Source organism: Scardinius erythrophthalmus (genome assembly GCF_964197995.2).
Source record: "Scardinius erythrophthalmus genome assembly, contig: HAP1_SCAFFOLD_165, whole genome shotgun sequence".
Lineage (NCBI taxonomy): Eukaryota > Metazoa > Chordata > Actinopteri > Cypriniformes > Leuciscidae > Scardinius > Scardinius erythrophthalmus.
Genome location: NW_028296446.1, coordinates 55,604 through 76,543, shown reverse-complemented (window position 1 = coordinate 76,543; position 20,940 = coordinate 55,604). Strand labels below are relative to the sequence as shown.

The 20,940-nt window shown below is 41.3% G+C and overlaps 1 protein-coding gene across 1 annotated transcript in view; it reads left to right on the top strand.

Annotated features, from left to right (window-relative positions):
• Nucleotides 1–20,179, top strand: part of LOC308686335 (neoverrucotoxin subunit beta-like) — a 40,654-nt gene extending 20,475 nt beyond the window's left edge. The window contains exons 6-7 of the mRNA XM_081394735.1: nt 18,619–18,651; nt 18,867–20,179. Of these exons, the coding sequence (XP_081250861.1) occupies nt 18,619–18,651; nt 18,867–19,450 (617 nt within the window). The 3' untranslated portion in view covers nt 19,451–20,179. The remainder of the gene's footprint in view (nt 1–18,618; nt 18,652–18,866) is intronic.
• Nucleotides 20,180–20,940: the final 761 nt, after the last annotated feature.

Here is a 20,940-nt window from a genome sequence, read left to right as displayed (position 1 = left end):
ATATAATACAATAATCGAACAGATAAAGTATGTGTATTTAACAAACTAATCAATACAATTATATCAAATCATGTGAAAACTATAAAATATATACAAAAAATATAAATGCAAAATATTGCAAAGGCTTCATACAACTTCATACAAGTTGCACTTCGCGTATCTTTGATATCAGAACATGAGGACGTGATTCCATCAGAATTTTCTACAGTCTGTCAAGGTACAACTGTGGAAACCACTCAGATGCTCCCTCCAGTGCACCAGAGTATGGAGATTTACCCTTATTAGCTGATCATTCTGATTATGTTCAAGATGGACATGCACATTTCTATCATAGCCCTCCTCTGAGAAAACCTAGCGATACATTTTTTTTCAATCTCATCTGAAATGATCAGTGTTGGGGGTAATGTGTTACAAGTAACATGCATTACATAATCAGATTTGTTTTAATGTTACGAGTATTGTATTGTAACATGCACTACCTAATCAGATTACTTTTTGATCTAACAAGTAATTAACTACAAGTAATGTGCATTACGTAATCAGATTACTTTTTGATGTAACGAGTAAAGAAACGCCTTACAAGTAACATGCATTACGTAATCAGATTACTTTTTTATGTTATGAGTAAAGAAACGCATTACTAGTAACACGCATTACGTAATCAGATTACTTTTTGATGTTATGAGTAAAGAAACGCATTACTAGTAACATGCATTACGTAATCAGATTACTTTTTGTTGTAACGAGTAAAGAAACGCCTTACAAGTAACATGCATTACGTAATCAGATTACTTTTTGATGTTATGAGTAAAGAAACGCATTACTAGTAACATGCATTGCGTAATCAGATTACTTTTTGATGTTATGAGTAAAGAAACACATTACAATAATGTGCATTACGTCATCAGATTACTTTTTGATGTTATGAGTAAGGAAACGCATTACAAGTAACATGCATTACATAATCAATTACTTTTTGATGTTATGAGTAATAAATCGCATTACAATAACGTGCATTACAAAATCAGATTACCTTTTGATCTAACAAGTAATACATTACAAGTGTCATACATTATGTAACCACATGACTTTTTTCGATGTCAATGAAAATTACATTCTAATAATACAAATACATTTATTTACAGTAAAAAAATCACTGCAGATTAAGTTTTTAAGTTTTAAATTTCAAAAACAATATTCACATTATAATTATGAATTGTAGCTGAAATATAGCAATTGATGCATGATGTCCACTACAGTGGACATGTGATTAATCAGAGTTTTCTCTCAATCTAAAATCAAAACTTGGAAAATTTTACTGTGATATGACTCATTAGATATTGCTTGATGCTGCAATATATATATATATATATATATATATATACATATATATATATATATATATATATATATATATATATATATATATATATATATATATATATATATATATTACCTACAAGAGTCTCCTAGGATAGAAGGAATGGGTGGATATTCCGGAGCAACTTTGCATGTCTGACTGACCCTTGGCCATCTTGGTTTGGAGGGGGAAAAATCGAAACACAATGGCTTGCCACTTGGTTGCAATTTATAGGATGATGCACCAGGGTGCAATGAAGAGGTTGATGTGCAACTTTGCCATAAAAACCCGTGCAAATTGAAGAAAATGCTTTTTTAATAGCTGTCCACTGTAGAGACTAGGCCTTTTAAATAAATATTTGAAGGCAGATTAGCACCATCTGTTGTAATTTCATGGTGTTACCACAAGATGCCTGTATAGGTCTCTATTGGCGCTTTTCCACTGCATGGTACGGCTCAGTTCGGCTCTGTACGGTTCGACTCGGCGCGGAACGGTTCGGCTCGCTTCGCTTTTCCACTGCGTGGTACGACTCGACTCGGTATGGCACGGTTCAGTTCGCTTTAGCTCGGTTGCTTTTCCACTGCAGTTAGTACCGCTTCAAAGTTGGTGGGACTGATCGTTATAGTTGCCGTCTCTACTACCATGACACCATCATATTAAATGCGAATTTTTCATTCCGTGTTGCCCCATCCGCTCCTCTGCAACCAACGAGAGGAACGTCTGCACCTCGTCCACTGACCACGATTCAGCCATTTATTTTTTTTAAGTTTATACTCTTTTTTTTTAAGCAAATACTTTTAAAACAGGTGCTACAGCGTTGGCTGTTGTCTACTGGCTATTTAAATCTAGCGGGTTTAGTGTCTCGTGTTGTAAATACAATGACGCTGGAAGTGACGATTCTGTCTGACCAATCAGTGATCTGCAGTGTTTTCACGTAACATTTTAGTATCGGTACAGTACACTTGGAACCTCAACAGAGGTGGTACCATTTAAAGCGAGCCGAAGCGAGCCGTACCGTACCGTACCATGCAGTGGAAATGCGTCATAAGTGAGCCGTACTGAACCGAGCCGTCCCGTACCATGCAGTGGAAAAGCGCCAAAGCGTGCCGTACCGAACCGAGCCGTACCGTACCATGCAGTGGAAAAGCGCCAAAGCCTGCCGTACCGAACCGAGCCGTACCGTACCATGCAGTGGAAAAGCTCCAAAGCGTACCGTACCGAACCGAGCCGTACCATACCATGCAGTGGAAAAGCGCCAAAGCGTGCCGTACCGAACCGAGCCGTACCGTACCATGCAGTGGAAAAGCGCCAAAGCCTGCCGTACCGAACCGAGCCGTACCGTACCATGCAGTGGAAAAGCGCCAAAGCCTGCCGTACCGAACCGAGCCGTACCATACCATGCAGTGGAAAAGCGCCAAAGCGTGCCGTACAGAACCGAGCCGTACCGTACCATGCAGTGGAAAAGCGCCAAAGCCTGCCGTACCGAACCGAGCCGTACCATACCATGCAGTGGAAAAGCGCCAAAGCGTGCCGTACCGAACCGAGCCGTACCGTACCATGCAGTGGAAAAGCGCCAAAGCGTGCCGTACCGAACCGAGCCGTACCGTACCATGCAGTGGAAAAGCGCCATATGGAGAGGCTTGTGAACTCTCTAGTAGTTTTTGGACAAAATTACTTACTTTTAAGATGTGGATTTGAATGTTTTTTTTTTTTTTTTTTTTTTAAGAAATTCTCAAATAATACTTTTTTATATTGTTGTTTTAGAGTTTCACCCCTTCATTGCTGAGCACTTTTTTTCTGCATCGTGGCCGATTTGTAGATTGAACAAATGGTACAAATGTGGTTTTGTCGATTTCACATTAATTTCCTATGGTCGGTCATTTTTGATCGAAGAGCACAAGTGTGACTACATTTTTTATGACCACTTAGCCTGCTCAAACCATGCCCTCAATTTTTTGTGTGTTCCACATTCCAAATACCATAAAAGTCACCAAGTTTTGCACCATTCCGATGAAGCTGTGGTTTTTAAAAAATAATTAAATAAAAAAATGTAACTAAAACAGACCAAAGAGCACCAGATGATATAGCTGACATAAAAATAAAATAAATAAATAAACAACAATCATAATCAAAACACAAACACAAAAACAAATAATCAACTTAAAACACAAAAACTGTTGATTCTTAAAGGATTAGTTCACTTTCAAAAAAATTTTTTGCTAATAATTTACTCACCCCGATGTCATCCAAGATATCCATGTCTTTCTATACAATGTTTAATAGGGAGCCAGTGCAGTTTTGACAGAACCGGGCTAATATGGTCATACTTCCTGGTTCTGGTAAGAACTCGAGCTGCTGCGTTTTGAACCAGCTGTAGTTTGTTTATTAAGTGTGCAGGGCAACCACCCAGTAGAGCATTACAATAATCTAGCCTTGAGGTCATGAACGCATGGACTAACTGTTCCGCATTTGTCAATGAGAGCATATGGCGTAATTTAGATATATTTTTAAGATGGAAAAATGCAGTTTTACAGATACTAGACACGTCACTTTCAAATGAAAGGTTGGTATCAAATGGCGCTTTTCCATTACCAGTACCAGCTCAACTCGACTCGCCACGCCTCGGCTCAGCTCAGCTCGGCTCGCTTTTCACTCCGTTTTCCATTGCAGATAGTACCTCCACAATAGTACCTGGTCGTCATAGCGACGCCGCAGGAACTGCCATGACTTAATCTTCTACGCGACACACACCCGCTACCCACACACACAGGACAATGGAAGAAATCGAGTGTATGCTGTTTTTGGATGTTTTTGTTTTTGTTTTCGCTGTTTTTATCCAGGATACTCCATCTGGCGCGTGCAATGATGACGCAGTGAATAGTGACGATTCTCTCTGACCAATCAGCAGTCTGCCGTGTTTTCACGTCACATTTTAGAATCGCCTCAGCTCGCTCAGAACCTCGCTGGAGGTGGTACGAAAAAAAGTACCTGGAAGCGGGTACAGGTACAACTTTTACACAGTGGAAAACCAAACAAAGGCGAGTCGAGTCGAGCCGAGCCGAGGCGAGCTGGTACTGTGTAGTGGAAAAGCGCCAAAAGAGCACACCCAGGTTCCTAACCGATGACGAAGACTTAACAGAGCAGCCATCAAGTGTTAGACAGTATTCTAGGTTATTACGTGAGGAAGTTTTTTGTCCAATAAGTAGAAACTCTGTTTTTTCAGAATTTAGAAGTAGGAAATTACGAGTCATCCAATTTTTTATATCAGCTGTGCATTCTGTTAATTTAGTGAATTGGTAAGTTTCGGTTTTGAAGAAATATAGAGCTGAGTATCATCAGCATAATAGTGAAAGCTAATTCCATGTTTCCTAATGATATCTCCTAATGGTAGCATGTACAGAGTGAACAGCAGCGGTCCTAGTACTGAGCCTTGTGGTACGCCATACTGAACTTGTGATCGATGAGACATCTCTTCATTTACTGCTACAAACTGATAACGGTCAGATAAGTATGATTTAAACCATGCTAGTGCAATTCCACTAATGCCAACATAGTTTTCTAGTCTATTTAAAATAATGTTGTGGTCAATGGTGTCAAATGCAGCACTAAGATCGAGTAACACTAATAGAGAGATACAACCACGATCGGATGATAAGAGCAAATCATTTGTGACTCTAACGAGAGCTGTCTCAGTACTATGGTACGGTCTAAATCCTGGCTGGAAATCCTCCAGATATCATTTCTCTCAAGAAAGGAACACAGTTGTGAGGATACTGCCTTTTCAAGTATCTTTGACAGAAAAGGTAGATTCGAGATCGGCCTGTAATTGACTAATTCTGTAGGATCAAGTTGCGTTTTTTTAACAAGCGGTTTAATCATAGCCAGCTTCAAGTTTTTGGTACGTATCCTAGAGACAAAGACGAATTAATGATATTAAGAAGAGGATCTATGACCTCTGGAAGCATCTCTTTCAGTAGCTTAGTTGGTATAGGGTCTAACATACATGTTGTCGATTTAAATGATTTAACGAGTTTGCAAAATTCTTCCTCTCCTATAGACCCTTTTACAGTTGGTAAACATGGTGACGTATTTGTGTGGGCGGGGCTTAGCTGGAGGCAGAAAGATCCCTCTGACCGCTTCACTAACGTTAGTTTGCCAGTTTGTTAGCTTGTTTTTTTAACAATGACTGGAGAAAATCCAATTTTATCTTAATGTGCAAGGTCACTCACTGTCCAGGACCGTGACTGTTATTTGCAAAAGTTAATTTTAACGGATGGAACCAGATTGGCTGACCCGGGCCGTACACGCTTACTCAATAGATGGATGATCTGACAGGATTAACGTTAACGCTACCCCCGGTTGAGTGGCCTGACTTCTAAACCTAACATTACCCGATAGAGAAACTGAGGGTAAAGAGAAACTGAGGACATAAATCTTTAGATGCCTATAACTATGTGCTGAATGAATGGTCATGTAAAGACTTGTCTGGTATAATCCGCAGTTCTGCCTAGCCAGCACCAAGAAGACGACAATGTAAAGAGTGACACTACGGCGCAATTTTAAAGATGTGGATATTTTCTAGAAATAAAAATTCCAGATAAAAATTCCAGATACAGCATACTCATTTTTCATCAATTCTTGTACCCAACAACACAACAAGATGACATTTAATAATAAAAATAATAATTTAAGCTCCTTATTATGTAGCCGAATCTGTGCTGGTTTGTATTGGCCGCCTCCAGTTTTCCCTTTGTTTTGCCTCCAGCTAGCGCCGTGACGTAACTGTGACGTCGGCGCAAAAGGGGTCTATAGCAATAAATGAATAAAATATTTCCTCAGGGAGACTACAATGCACTGCCTGATGCAATACTGTAGTAGACGGTTGCATAGTTATAATTTTGTCCCTGATATTATCAATCTGATAAGTGAAGAAGTTCATAAAGTCATTACTGCTGTGTTGCTTGGAAACTTCTGTGTTTGAAGCTTTCTTTTTCGTTAGTTTAGCCACTGTTTCAAATAAAATTCTAGAATTAGGTTTATTTTATTCTAATAGGGTTGTAAAATAAGCAGATCTAGCAGCTTTTAAAGCCTCTCTGTAAGTAATCGAGCTCTCTTTCCATGAAATGCGAAATACCTCTAGTTTTGTTTTCTTCCAGTTGCGCTCCATTTTTCTAGCTGCTCTCTTAAGGGCCCGAGTGTGCTCGTTGTACCACGGCGTTGGACTATTTTCTTTAATCTTCTTTAAGCGCAACGGAGCAACTGTGTCTAAAGTGCTGGAAAAGAGAGAGTTAAAAGTTTCTGTTGCAATATCGAGTTCTTCTAAGCTATCTGAGATGCTGAGATGATGAAACGGATCAGGAAGATTATTAATAAAGCAATCTTTAGTAGCAGAAGTGATAGGTCTCACATATTTGTAACACGGAGTCGGCTTTGCAGCCTTGGCTAAATGTAATTTACACGAGACTAGATAATGATCTGAGATGTCATCGCTCTGCTGCAGAATTTCAACGGCATCAACATCTATTCCGTGTGATAATATTAGATCTAGAGTATGATTACGACGATGAGTAGGTCCTGACACGTGTTGTCTAACTCCAATTGAGTTTACAATGTCTTTAAATGCCAATCCCAATGCATCTTTTTCATTATCTATTCTGTCCTGGCAGATACGTCACTGTATTGTTAGACAGATAGCGAACATTAACAATAAGACTCAGTAGGCTTGACTCCAGGTTGAGTGTTTTCTTTACTGAAATCTTGGTTGTTTTCTTTTTTGTAAAACTGCAATACAGTATAAAATAAACACTATGTTACAGTCAAATATGTGCAACATCAACATAAATATAATAACCACATCACATATTACAATATGATTCACTCAAAGAACATAAATAAATGGGCTAAATAAAAACACAGGCAAATGAATAATCATAAATGAGGCTTAACAGCCTGCTAACTCTGTATATATAGCCCAGCTAAATCCATGCTAGCAGTTAGCATCAAGATTAGCATTAACCAGATTTTCACTGAAAATAAATGCTTTAAAACAACAGTAGTAGAACGTCTACACGTTTTAACTACTTAAACAACTGAGAGCAACTATACTCACTGATGGATCTATTCCAAGGATAGACAAATAACTGGTGGTGGAGCATTCAGTCTGCATGTACAACTGTTGAAGATCTCCTTACAAGCGCAATGACTCCCAATACCACTAGATGTCGCTAAATAACATTAACAAAGCACTGACACTGATAGGAGTCAGAACACTCCCCGCTTGGTATAATAATGTTATACCACCATCTACTCTTTCCCTTTTGGTAGCAGTAACACAACATCACTAATTGGCCTAAGATACTCCTTAATTGTACCTTGGCTAAAGGTCTTCACCCTAACCTTGCGGATTCTGCTGTCAGAGCTGGGAATGGCCTCAACTATCAATCCGAGAGGCCAGTGATTGCGTCTTGCTTGAACGTCCTTTATCAGTACAACGTCACCGTCCTGGAGATTATGCTTCTCCTTGGTCCACTTTCTCTGCGGCTGAAGAGTTGCTAAGTACTCAAGCCTCCACCTTTTCCAGAAGGAGTCCGCCAAGCTCTGGACCTGGCGCCACTGTCCCTTGCATAGGTGGTCCAATTTGAAATCCCCTGGGGGAGCGGGAGTAACACTTGCCTTTTGGGTTAATAACATGGCAGGCGAGAGTATTTCAGGTATCTCCGCATCATACGAGATTGGGACCAGTGGTCTGGAATTCATAATGGCCATAACCTCAGCCATCAAGGTTGTTAGGACTTCATGGGTAAGTCTGGTAGCTCCATCCTTCACCAGCAGCGCATCTAGAATCCGTCTAACCACTCCTATCAATCTCTCCCAAGCTCCTCCCATGTGTGAAGAATGAGGTGCATTAAAGGTCCATGTACAGCCCTGGTCTTGCAAGTAATTCTTGACCTCAGGGTCGCCAGTGTTAATCTGAAGCTCTCTGCATGCACCAATAAAATTGGTGCCTCTATCTGACCTGAGGTGTCTGACAGGTCCCCGTATGGACAGGAAGCGCCTTAAGGCGTTGATGAAGCTTGAGGTCGACATAGACTCAATGACTTCCAGGTGGACGGCTCTCGTACTTAGGCAGCTGAAAATGACAGCCCACCTTTTGCTTTCAGCAGCACCACCTCGTGTCCGCCGGGTTTCAACATTCCATGGACCAAAAACATCAAGTCCTACATGGGTGAAAGGCGGGTCCATAGCCAACCTGTCAGTGGGCAGATCAGACATCTTTTGGACTTCAGGCTTGCCCCTCAACTTCTTACAGATGACACATTTGAATATGATGCTGGATATGAGCCTCTTCCCTCCTACTATCCAGATTCCAGCGGCACGTAGTGCACCCTCTGTAAAGTGGCGACCTTGGTGTGCCACTTTATCATGATAGTGCCTGACTAAGAGAGTGGTTACATGATGTCCAGCTGGAAGTATTATTGGGTGTTTCTCTTGATCTTCCAGATCTGCTTTGTGTATTCGACCTCCCACTCTAAGCAGTTCATTGTCATCAAGGAAAGGATCCAACTTTACAAGAGGGCCTTGGTGGTGAACTGTGATGCCCTGAGTTAGACATTTTAGCTCCTCCTGATACACATCCTCTTGCACTGCCTTGAGGATATTTGTCTTGGCGTGACGGCACTCTGTGGTGTGTGGCTGCCGACATTGATGCCATCCCTTACATTCATCATTCTTAATCTCACCGGAGAATGACTTTGCTACATGAATGAGACTTGTCATGCCTCTTACTAGACTCTTCCAGGTAGAGAAGTTTTCGAATCTTTTTGATCCAAGAGACTGCTCTGTGACTTTGGTTGCAAGAGAGATGACTTCAGGCCGAATGTCTTTGTCTGCATCTGGCTGCACTAGCTCGAACGATTCCGCCTCATCCTCTTGACGTGTGTTTGGCTGGCAGAGAAATTGAGGGCCAAGTAACCAACTGGATGAGGCCAGGTAAGCCGCTGGAATCGGCCTGGTTCCATGGTCTGCAGGGTTCTCATTGGTTTGCACGTACTGCCACTGTGTTGGTTTGGTGGAGCTCCGAATGCGAGTTACTCGGTTAGCTACATAGGTATAAAACCTTCTTGATCTGTTGTGAATGTAGCCCAACACGACACGACTGTCTGTATAGAACCTGATTGTTTTCAACTCTACATCTATTTCAGATTGGATCAGTTCTGCCAGTTCAACTGCCAAGACTGCCGCGCACAATTCCAGGCGTGGCACAGTTTGCATGGGGTAAGGAGCCAGCTTTGTTTTTCCCATTACAAACCCTAAATGCCATTTTCCATCAGAGTCCAAGACACGCAGATAGCCTACAGCCGCTATTGCCATAGTAGAAGCGTCTGAGAAAACGCATAATTCTATAGTTTTACAACATGACATGGAGACTGGAACGTATGTTCGCTGGATGTGAATCTGTTCCAGCTCAGTTAAGGAGTCAGTCCATGCTTTCCACTGTGCCTCTTTCTGCTTTGGGAGAGGTGTGTCCCATTCATACTGTTCGAAGGAAAGATCTCTTACAAGTGCCTTGCCTTTCACTGTAATGGGGGAAGCAAATCCAAGAGGATCATAAAGACTATTTACAGTTGACAGAATGCCTCTCCGAGTGAATGGTTTCACATCTCTTGACACTCTGAAAGTAAAACTGTCAGTCTGGAGTTCCCAGCTTACACCCAGACTGCGTTGGGAGGGCAAGGGGTCTGCTCCTAATTCTAGATCCTTAAAGTCACTTGCTCGTTCTTCTGGAGGAAAGGCCTCCATGACCTTTGTACTATTTGAGGCTATTTTGTGAAGTCGTAAGTTGGACTCAGCTAGTAGGGCCCTGGTGCGTTGCAGGAGATCAATGGCGTCAACCTCCTTTGACACTGAGATGACACCATCATCAACGTAAAAATTTCTGTAGACGAAATCCTTCACATCCTTGCCGTGTTCATTTTCTCCTTGTTCTGCAGCTTTCCTCAGCCCATACGTTGCTACAGCGGGTGACGGGCTGTTCCCGAACACATGCACCGTCATCCAGAAGTCAATTATCTCCTTATCAGGATCATTATCTCGGTACCACAGAAATCGCAAGAAATTGCGATGGTCCTCTCTAACCTTGAACCCATAGAACATTTGTTCAATATCGGCTGTGATGGCTATTTGCTCCCTCCTGAACCTTAGTAGAACTCCAACTAGAGTGTTGTTGAGGTTAGGTCCGCTGAGGAGCATGTCATTCAATGATGTTCCCTTAAACACTGCGCTGGAATCAAAAACAACCCTGATTTTCCCAGGCTTCTGCGGGTGATAGACACCGAAGGTAGGTAAATACCAGCATTCTTGCCCTGGTTGCAATGGAGGAGCCGGTTCTGCTTGCTGGTTGTCGAGGACTTTCTGCATGAAGTCAAAGAAGTGCTGTTTCATGTCAGGTCTCCTTCTGAATGAGCGTTGGAGAGTGGAGAGTCTCTGGGTGGCCTGTCCTCTGTTATTTGGAAGGGGCTTGCGCGGCGAATGAAAAGGTAGGGGTGCAACCCAGTGATTTTGGTCATCCATGTACACTTCGCTTTCCATTATTCTGAGAAAGTTATCATCATCTACTGACATGGCTAGTTTCTCATCTTCGGGTGTTTTTTGAAACACACTTTCCCCCAAACCATCTCGACAGGTCTCCTGAAAGATCTCCTGGGTGTAAGATGATGTTTGAAGACTAGGCTGCACTGGACCCTGTACTCTCTCCGTTATGTGAATCTTGTTGGTACATGGCTCAAGGAAAGAGGAGCGTCCATTTTGAAGGACATGTGTCTTGTAGACATTAACTTCTTCGTTCTTGTGAGCACCACTCAAGCATAATTCTCCAACTATGACCCAGCCAAGGTCAAGGCGCTGGGCATACGGTGAGTTGTGAGGCCCGTTACGCTGTTCACGCACCTTATGCACACTCATAATGTCCCTGCCTAGGAGGAGGAGAATAGGGGCACTGGTGTCAAGAGGAGGGATATTATCGGCCACAGGAGTGAGATGAGGAAAATATTTAGTGCACTCAGGCGTTGGGATCTCTGATCTGTCGTCAGGTATGTTGCTACATTCTAGCAGAGTAGGAAGTTTCACCTTGGTTTTACCATTGACTGACTCCACTATAATGTTACTTGCCTTCCGCCCTGTAGTCTCCACTGTGCCAGAGCATGTTTTAAGAGTATAGGGGGATGCACTGCTGTTAATGTCTAGCAGATCGAAGAATTGTGGTTTTACTAACGACCGGTTGCTTTGGTCATCTAGTACTGCATACACCCTGTGAACCTTACTTGGATTGTTGGCGTGATAAACCTTGACCAAGCAGATTTTTGAGCAGGATCTGGCCTTGGTAGAGCCACCACATATTTCTGTACACTTGGACGTGACTATAGGAGGTGTTCGTGGTTCACACTCCCCGCTTTGCTCGTCCTCAGCAGCGTGCTGCAGCTGCTCACCAAGTGACCAAGGGGCTGTTCCAGGATGCATCGCCGATATGTGTCTGTCGCTTTCACACTCATTACATTTAAGTGTTATCCTGCAATCTTTGGCCATATGCTTGGTGCTGGCACAACATCGAAAACAGATTGAATTCTCCTTCAAGTATGTTTTCCTCTCATCAAGATGTTTCCCTCGAAAACCACGACATTTTGATAGAGGGTGTGGTTTATTATGTATGGGACACTGCTTATCCGGGTTAGGGCTAACCCTAACCCTTAGCCCGTGGAGAGCCCGTGGAGAGGTAGTTGTAGCAGTGACTGCCGTTTTTCTGACTGTCACTGTTGTTCTGGGGAGGTATTTTGTTGACCTTTCGACTTTGGCGTGGCTTGGGGTAGTGGAAAGACTAAATGCAAAACTGGGGTCGTTACGGGTCTTTGCCTGGGAACATATGAAGTTGACAAAAAAGCTGAATGGTGGGAAGGGAACATGAAAATCCTCCTTGTATTTGGATCCCTGCCCTATCCAGCGGTCCCGGAGGGAGAAAGGAAGCTTCTCCACTATTGGATTAACACCCCTTGATGTGTCTAGATATGCAAGTCCAGGCAAGTATCCCTCTGCTTTAGCAGCTTCTAGCTCTCTTAGCAAGTCACCTAATTCCACGAGCTTGTGTATGTCTCTGTTAGAGATGACTGGGAAGGTCTCTAGTCTTCTCAGTAGGGCATTTTCAATAACCTCTGGGCTTCCATACATCTCTTCCAAGCGCTGCCATATCATATCCACACCTGCTCTAGGATTGTTAACATGCACTGACCTTAACCGCTTGGCTTGTGCTGATGACTCCGGCCCAAGCCATTTTACGAGGAGGTTAAGCTCTTCCTGGTCAGATAGATTTAGCTCCCTTATGGCTGCTAGGAAAGATGATTTCCATGCCCAATAGTTTTCTGGACGGTCATCAAAGGCAAGGAGCCCAGAGCTAACCATTTCCTTTCTCACCAGATACTGGGCTAGGTCAGCGGTCTGAGGAGTTGACGGTGAGTATCTCTTGTACTGGGCCCGATTAGGTGTTGGAAAGGTAGCGGCTGGGTATTTGATTGGGATATAAGGAGCCTTATGGGTTGGTGGAGGTGCGTAGCGCTCCTCTGCAATGGGTTTGTCATTTTCTTCCTCCTTAAGTGGTCTATACACTGTATTTTGTGCCCCGTTGATATTGCATGGGAGACTTAGGGTTTTATTCTCTTGGATTGGCCGCTGTGGTGTACCATCATAAAGCTCCTGGTTATCATGTTGTTCAAATGGTTGAGTTTCTATATAGTCTCTGGTGCGTTTTGTTGGATCTTCGAAAGTCAAATCCTGAAACTCACCAAGAGGGTCTCCTTCCATATATTCAGCTGCTGCTGCCTCTTCATATATTGCTGCCTCCTTTGATGCTGCTGCAGCTTCCTTCTCTTGCTGCAAAACATGAAGATTGGCCTCTATGTTGACCTTTTCTTTCATAATAGCTGCCTCCTTCTCAGCGTAAGACACCTTTATTTTTGCTGCTTCTGCCTTGGCCCTTGCCCTCGTTGCAGCAGCGCTGACAGATGTCCGAGTTGAGGCTCTGGAGGACTTGAGTGAAGAGGAGACTCTAGACCTTGTCTTTAGCTGAGACTGACGTGTTCCGTCATCATTGTCACTCATCTTTGCAATATCTTGATTGAGTCTGTAGGTTTATGCTTCTGAGTGCTGTTCACAAAGTTATTTGTTGTCTATTCCCGCTGTGTGTGCATCATTTTACTATTCTGTCCTGGCAGATACGTCACTGTATTGTTAGACAGATAGCGAACATTAACAATAAGACTCAGTAGGCTTGACTCCAGGTTGAGTGTTTTCTTTACTGAAATCTTGGTTGTTTTCTTTTTTGTAAAACTGCAATACAGTATAAAATAAACACTATGTTACAGTCAAATATGTGCAACATCAACATAAATATAATAACCACATCACATATTACAATATGATTCACTCAAAGAACATAAATAAATGGGCTAAATAAAAACACAGGCAAATGAATAATCATAAATGAGGCTTAACAGCCTGCTAACTCTGTATATATAGCCCAGCTAAATCCATGCTAGCAGTTAGCATCAAGATTAGCATTAACCAGATTTTCACTGAAAATAAATGCTTTAAAACAACAGTAGTAGAACGTCTACACGTTTTAACTACTTAAACAACTGAGAGCAACTATACTCACTGATGGATCTATTCCAAGGATAGACAAATAACTGGTGGTGGAGCATTCAGTCTGCATGTACAACTGTTGAAGATCTCCTTACAAGCGCAATGACTCCCAATACCACTAGATGTCGCTAAATAACATTAACAAAGCACTGACACTGATAGGAGTCAGAACATTATCGATGTGTATATTAAAATCACCAACAATTAGTACTTTATCTGCAGTCAATATTAATTCTGATAGAAAATCCGCAAATTCTTTGATAAAGTCTGTATGGTGCCCTGGTGGCCTGTATACAGTAGCCAGCACAAATCTCAAACATGATTTATCATTTATACTATATATTTTTACATTAAGCACTAATGCTTCAAAAGAATTATATTTAAAACTTGATTTCTTAGTGGTTTTGAAAATATTACTATAAATTACAGCAACACCACCGCCTTTGCGTTTCAGACGAGGCTCATGTTTATAACAGTAATCTTGCGGGGTGGACTCATTTAAAGTAATGTAATCGTTTGGTTTTAGCCAGGTTTCTGTCAAACACAGCACATCTAGGTTATTATCTGAAATCATATCATTAACAATGAGTGCTTTTGAAGTAAGCGATCGAATATTCAGCAACCCAAGCTTTAGCATTTGCTCATCTGTATTATAGCTGTTTTTTATTTGTTGAACATCAATTTAATTTTTAACCTTAGATGGGTTTGGGAGTTTTTTGGATTTCCAAATTCGGGGAACAGACACAGTCTCTATATGATGATAGCTAGGTGAAAGAGGCTCTATGTGATGGGATTTATCTGACCTTGGTGACGCGAGGCCGCTAGCAGACAGTCGGTTTAGCCAATCTGTCTGCTTCCTGACCTGAGCCCCAGATTGTCATGTTTGAGCTCTAAGACTATGAGCCATATTACTAGAGAGAAGAGAAGCACCATCTCAGGAGGGATGAATACCATCTCTTTTCAACAGGTCAGGTTTGCCCCAAAAACTTTTCCAATTGTCTATGAATTCTATATTATTAAGCGGACACCACCGAGACAGCCAACCGTTAAGCGAACATAATCTACTAACTATCTCATCACTCCTGCGAACAGGAAGGGGGCCAGAGCAAATTACAGTCCTTGACATCGTACTTGCAAGTTCACACACCTCTTTAATATTAATTTTGGTGATCTCCGACTGGCGGAGTCAAACATCATTAGTGCCGACATGAATAATGATCTTAGAGAATTTACGATTAGCATTAGCCAGCACTTTTAAATTTGCTTTGATGTCATGCGCTCTGGCTCCCGGCAAACATGTGACTATGGTGGTTGGTGTCTCTATTTTCACGTTCCGTGTAATAGAATCGCCAATAACTAGGGCACAATCATTCTCAGTGGGTGTTTCACTGAGCGGGGCAAATCGATTTGTTATGGTAATCGGAACGGAAGAGTGGTTTTTAGATCCGCGACTAGAGCGATCCCTCACTGTCACCCATTTGCCCGGCTGCGCAGGCTCTACTTCAGCTGGAACCGCACCATGTAAAGAGTTCACTATGCTATGCGCATCCAAAACATCTAAAGCTCTAGCACTCTTACTATCCTCAATTAAGGTTTGGATGCGTGTCTCTAGTTCTGAAATCTTCTCTGTCAGCCTGACTGTCTCCTTACATTTATCACATATAAATCCTATATTGCCGACAGAGAAAGCTATGCTAAACATGTGACATGAAGTGCAGGTGACAATAACAGGACAAGACATTACTCACCGTGTTTGTTGACTGATTCTTACTCACCTGAGCTTTTATGAACTCAAAGCCGCGAGCGCGTAAGAAAAAATAAATAAAAATAGCTGAGCGCACGGGTGGCGCGTTAACAGGCTAGCGAATTACTAGCGTGTTGTGCTAGTAGTGACGGAACACTTACATTTGTACTATGCAAATTATGTGCATTTTAGGTACTTTTAGTGTGAAATCATATTTATTTTGTCCATCAAAAGTGTGCTTTCACTTTAATTGAGCGTGAGCTCAATGGTGAATGAAAAATAGACTCGGCGCCGAAACCCTCAGCTTCACTACAGATCACGCGCTGCTCCTGCTCGCGGTGTGTGAATGCACTTGAACATGCACGCACGCCGAAAACAATTCGCGCTGCTCGCAGGTGCGGTCTGAAACGGCCGTAATTCACAAGGTTTCCTACATGTGCGTTCCGTGTGAACGTGTGATGCTGATGTTGCGCGATGCTAATCATGCGGCGCCCGAGTTGAGCTTGTGCTTCAGAAAATGTAGCTTCAGCTTGTGTGGACGCTACCGCACTACTTGATCAACAAAAGACATTCGCTACTGAAAAGCTATTTGATTCAGAAAACAGCGACGCTACCACCATGCTATTGAGAAATGTAGTTAAGCTAGTAACGTCACTACTTGTAGCGACGCTACTGCCCAACACTGAAAGAAACCTCATTGCTTGACTTGCTACTCTCTGCTGACTCAGAAGACGACATCTTCCGATCCTACGTCGGCCACCGTAGCTTCTCATTCGAGTTTGCAATTTGAGAGAAAGGCCGTGAGTTACTGACTGTTTGCAATTCGCAAATCTCACCACTAGATGCCGCTAAAAATCACACACTGCACCTTTAATAATAATCATTATTAATGCAAAGCATGCAGAAGTTCATTGCAAAGGAAATAATCCTACTAAAACCCTTCTGCACTCTTGCTCCAGTTTCTCTAATTGGAAACTCCCACCACCATTTCTACTAGTGCTTAACCGAACCCTCTGAGCGTCCCATACGCTCGTATAACACCAAAACACAACAGAAATTCACAAAAGACATCAATTTTATTCGCTCGCTGTTATCCTAATCTTTAGAATCCATACTGCGACTGTGACACATCGTCATATGAACGACTTTTGGTGGCGCTTTTGACATTTTCACAATAAATAAATGATTGTGATTACACTTGTCTGTCGGTTATGTTTTTCTTCATAACGTTACATAGTTTGAAGAAATGGTTATGTGTTAGGCGTAGCGGCCAAATCCAACGGGTCAAAACATCTTTTTAATGCTATATTGTTTCTAAAATTGTAATTTTCCAAATTCCGCCACATCTCTGTTCATTACGTTTGATGCTGTTTAAATTATAAAAAGGGTATGTTTAGGTAAAAGGAAAATTATACAGATATCTTTATGCTATGAAAGATTTGTAAATATGTGACGTCCTGTAGCTGTAAAAACATAATAATATTTTGTTTAAATGTTGCAGATACTTCCACATTATACATTTTAGCATCTATCTACATGTACAAAAAAACATACATTTTTGTGTCTCTGAAAATTACGTATTAATACCTACATATTAACAATGGGACCAGGCTGTTCAATGATGAAATGAGAAAGAAGAGAACAGATTCAATATTTTAGCAGATTAAATCTTAATATACTGTATGAATTAGTTCACATCATGACAGCAATATTACAGACAACACAACTCACTGTATTCTCTGTTGTCAGTATGTTGCAAATACTTGAACGAGTTGAACGTGCTTTAAGCCAATAATTAAACCAGTATATCTGACATTAAATCCCCATACTCTGTAACTTTAAGTAGACACTATTTATTACAGCAATGCATTTGTGAACATGAAGGAAACTTTAAATATTTACTGTTAAGATCACACATTTAAATAATGCTGATTCTATTGATACCAGGAGTCGAATGAATATCTGATAACAATATGTTTTTAAGAATGTAAGAGATATGATTTTGTGATATTAGCATTTAAAACCAAACGTCAATGATGCATTTTTATGATTTTAATAATTTTAATAATTAGAACTAAAATGTGGCTTTCATGTATTCACAGAAATTCTCATAATAAGCAGTACATTTACATTTAGTCATTTAGCAGACGCTTTTGTCCAAAGCGACTTACAAATTAGGACTAAATTAAGCGAGTCATTGTGAAGAGGCAAAAAACAACGCAAGAAGTGCTCAAAAAACCAAGTGCAGGCATTGTTCAGAGTAGCATAAGCCCGATAAGCGAGGATTTAAAGGAAAAGGAAAGATTTTTTTAATGAGGTTAAGTGCTCACGGAAGAGATGGGTTTTCAGCTGTCTTTTGAATGTTGCCAGGGACATGTTTCAACTGTGCTCATCCACACAGTCCAGACCACATTCACTCAGCCATTCTATCCGGGGTTTGGGGCTTTCAGTAGAATGATTAAAATGATTGAGCATCAGACATGTATTGATCAATTGATGTCTCTCTGAAAAAGAATAAAAAGGAGGTTGAGGTTTAATCCAAGTCTTATAAAGCAATATGATTACTTTGTATATGATTAATATGATTAACCATATTCCCTCTGATCATATCTGTGCTCAGTTCTACAGAAGCCAAATCAAATATGGTGACATGTCAGTAATATCAAACCCTCAACAGTGGTTGTGTCAGGATCTGGGCTCTGTAAACAGCAGAGACATCTCTAAATATCTTCTGTGTTGGAGGAGTTCTGCATGTGTTAGCAGTGGATGCAGGATCACTTTCTCTGGACATGATAATCACACTCTTCATGTCTGTTGATTTCCACAGATGTTCCCGAGACCAGGAGCGACTTCCTTCAGTGTAAGTCAGAAAACAAGCAGAGAAACTCACTGAGTGTGTTCATGTTCTTCCGGTAGAATCTGAAAGAAAACACGACAGAAGAGTTTTAGAGTTGATCATGTGAATGATGATTAAACTGCACTGAGACACTGCTGATATACTGAACATGAAGAGTTCAGAGACATTAGAAGATCAGATTCATAATTCCTGATTGTGATGTGTTTTATCTCCATCAGATTTCCAGCCGTTCACTCTGGATCTGTACACAGCGGAAAGGTACCTCGTTGTGTCTGAGGAGAACAGAATGATTACTAGCACTCACACAACGCTTCAGCGGTATCCCCATATTCCAGAGAGATTTGATTTGCCTCAGGTGTTGTGTAGAGAGAGTGTGACAGGACGCTCTTACTGGGAGATTGAGTGGCGTGGTGTTGAGTGGACTGGTGATGGTGTGTATGTATCAGTGTCATATAAGAGCATCAGCAGGAAGGGATCTGGTAATGAGAGTCGGTTTGGATATAATGATCAGTCCTGGAGTTTGTTCTGCTCTCCCTCCAGATACTCATTCTGGCACAATGGCATAGAGACTAAACTCCCTGTAAAGCCCATCAGCAGGAGAGTAGGAGTGTATCTGGGTCACAGTAGAGTAGGAGTGTATGTGGATCCCAGTGCAGGAACTCTGTCCTTCTACAGCGTCAGCGGAGACACACTGAGCCTCATCCACACAGAGAACACCACATTCACTCAGCCGCTCTATCCGGGGTTTTTTGTTAGTTATGAATCATCAGTGAAACTGTTGATGAATGAGACTAGCCTGTAGAGAGATTCTACCCATAATGCTTTGAGCTTCATGATAAATCAGTAACAGTGAGATCTTACAGAGTCTCTTATTTCCTCTTCATTACATTAATAACACAGCTGAACTTCTGCCACTGAAATATCATGTCAGAATAACTGTGTAATAAACCCTCATGTAGACATCGGTGTGTGTGACGGTGTGTATCTGTGCTTTTCTCAAGCTCTGTTTGTGTTGATGAAGATCAGCTTCATTTAGTTTCACATCAATCATCTATAAATCATGTAGAAGTGGGATTTGTTAAACGTATTTTAATCCAGGTGTATTTCATGGGTTCAAGCACTGAAGCCGCTGCAACATTATTATATTTGCACTGTTTAAACATTAACTCTAAACATGTCTGGGCGTCTGAGACTATAAGTCATTAAGATCTCAAGCGTGGAAATAAACTGGTAACACTTTATAATAACGTTCAGTTGTAAGTCATTAATAAGTGGTTAGTTAATGAAGAACTAATCATTTACAAAACATTCATAAATGATTAGCAAGTGAATATACTAACATTTTATGTATGTTTTGTACATTTCGTTACAAGTCATTTACAAGTGATTAGTAAATGCTTAACTAATCATTTATGAAACATGACCATGGGTTTCATAAATGTTTAATAAATGATGTTACTTTTTTTGTATGTTTTGCTGCACTGCACTTTAAGATAAATGTTTCCTCACATAAACCTCTGTTTACACCTGTAAGTTCAGTTCTAAGTCTTAATTACACACCTGTTGGGAATCTAACTTCTCTCATACTGGAAAGCACTGCTTTAAGTTCATGAGGACTGATTTTCCCAGTTAAGGGTTAAAAAGCTGCTTACCCTAACCTTACCCTAACCTTACCCATCACAACTGAGTGCCTAACCCGACCCCTGACCCTAAACCGACCCTTGACCTCATCATAACCTTATCCCTAAAACCCAGTCTTGACCCTAAAACAGCCTTTAAAGCCTCTCAGAGAGTGAGGACCGGCAAACATGTCCTTTACTCTCTTTGTCCTCACTCCAATGGTCTAAAACTCAAACTGGTCCTCACAAAGATAGTTGTAGATCTTAAAATATGTCACTGCCAGTGTTTTGTCTCAAGATGCACATCAGTAATGTTTTTTCTCCCCCTTTCTAAAGTCAAGTCAAGTCAAGTCAAGTTTATTTATATAGCGCTTTTCACAACACAGGTTGTATCAAAGCAGCTTCACAGTAATAAATTAGAACAATACATCAATGTTTGTTTCTAGTGGAACGTCTACGTTCGGTAATGCTGATCAATAGTATCGTTGATTGATTAATTCAATTAAATATCCCCAAATATCCCCAACTGAGCAAGCCAAAGGCAACAGTGGCAAGGAACCGAAAAACTCCATCAGGTGACCTAATGGAGAAAAAAAAAACCTTGGGAGAACCCGGGCTCAGTCGGGGGCCAGTTCTCCTCTGGCGTTTATGAACTAGAGGTCGGATTTAACTG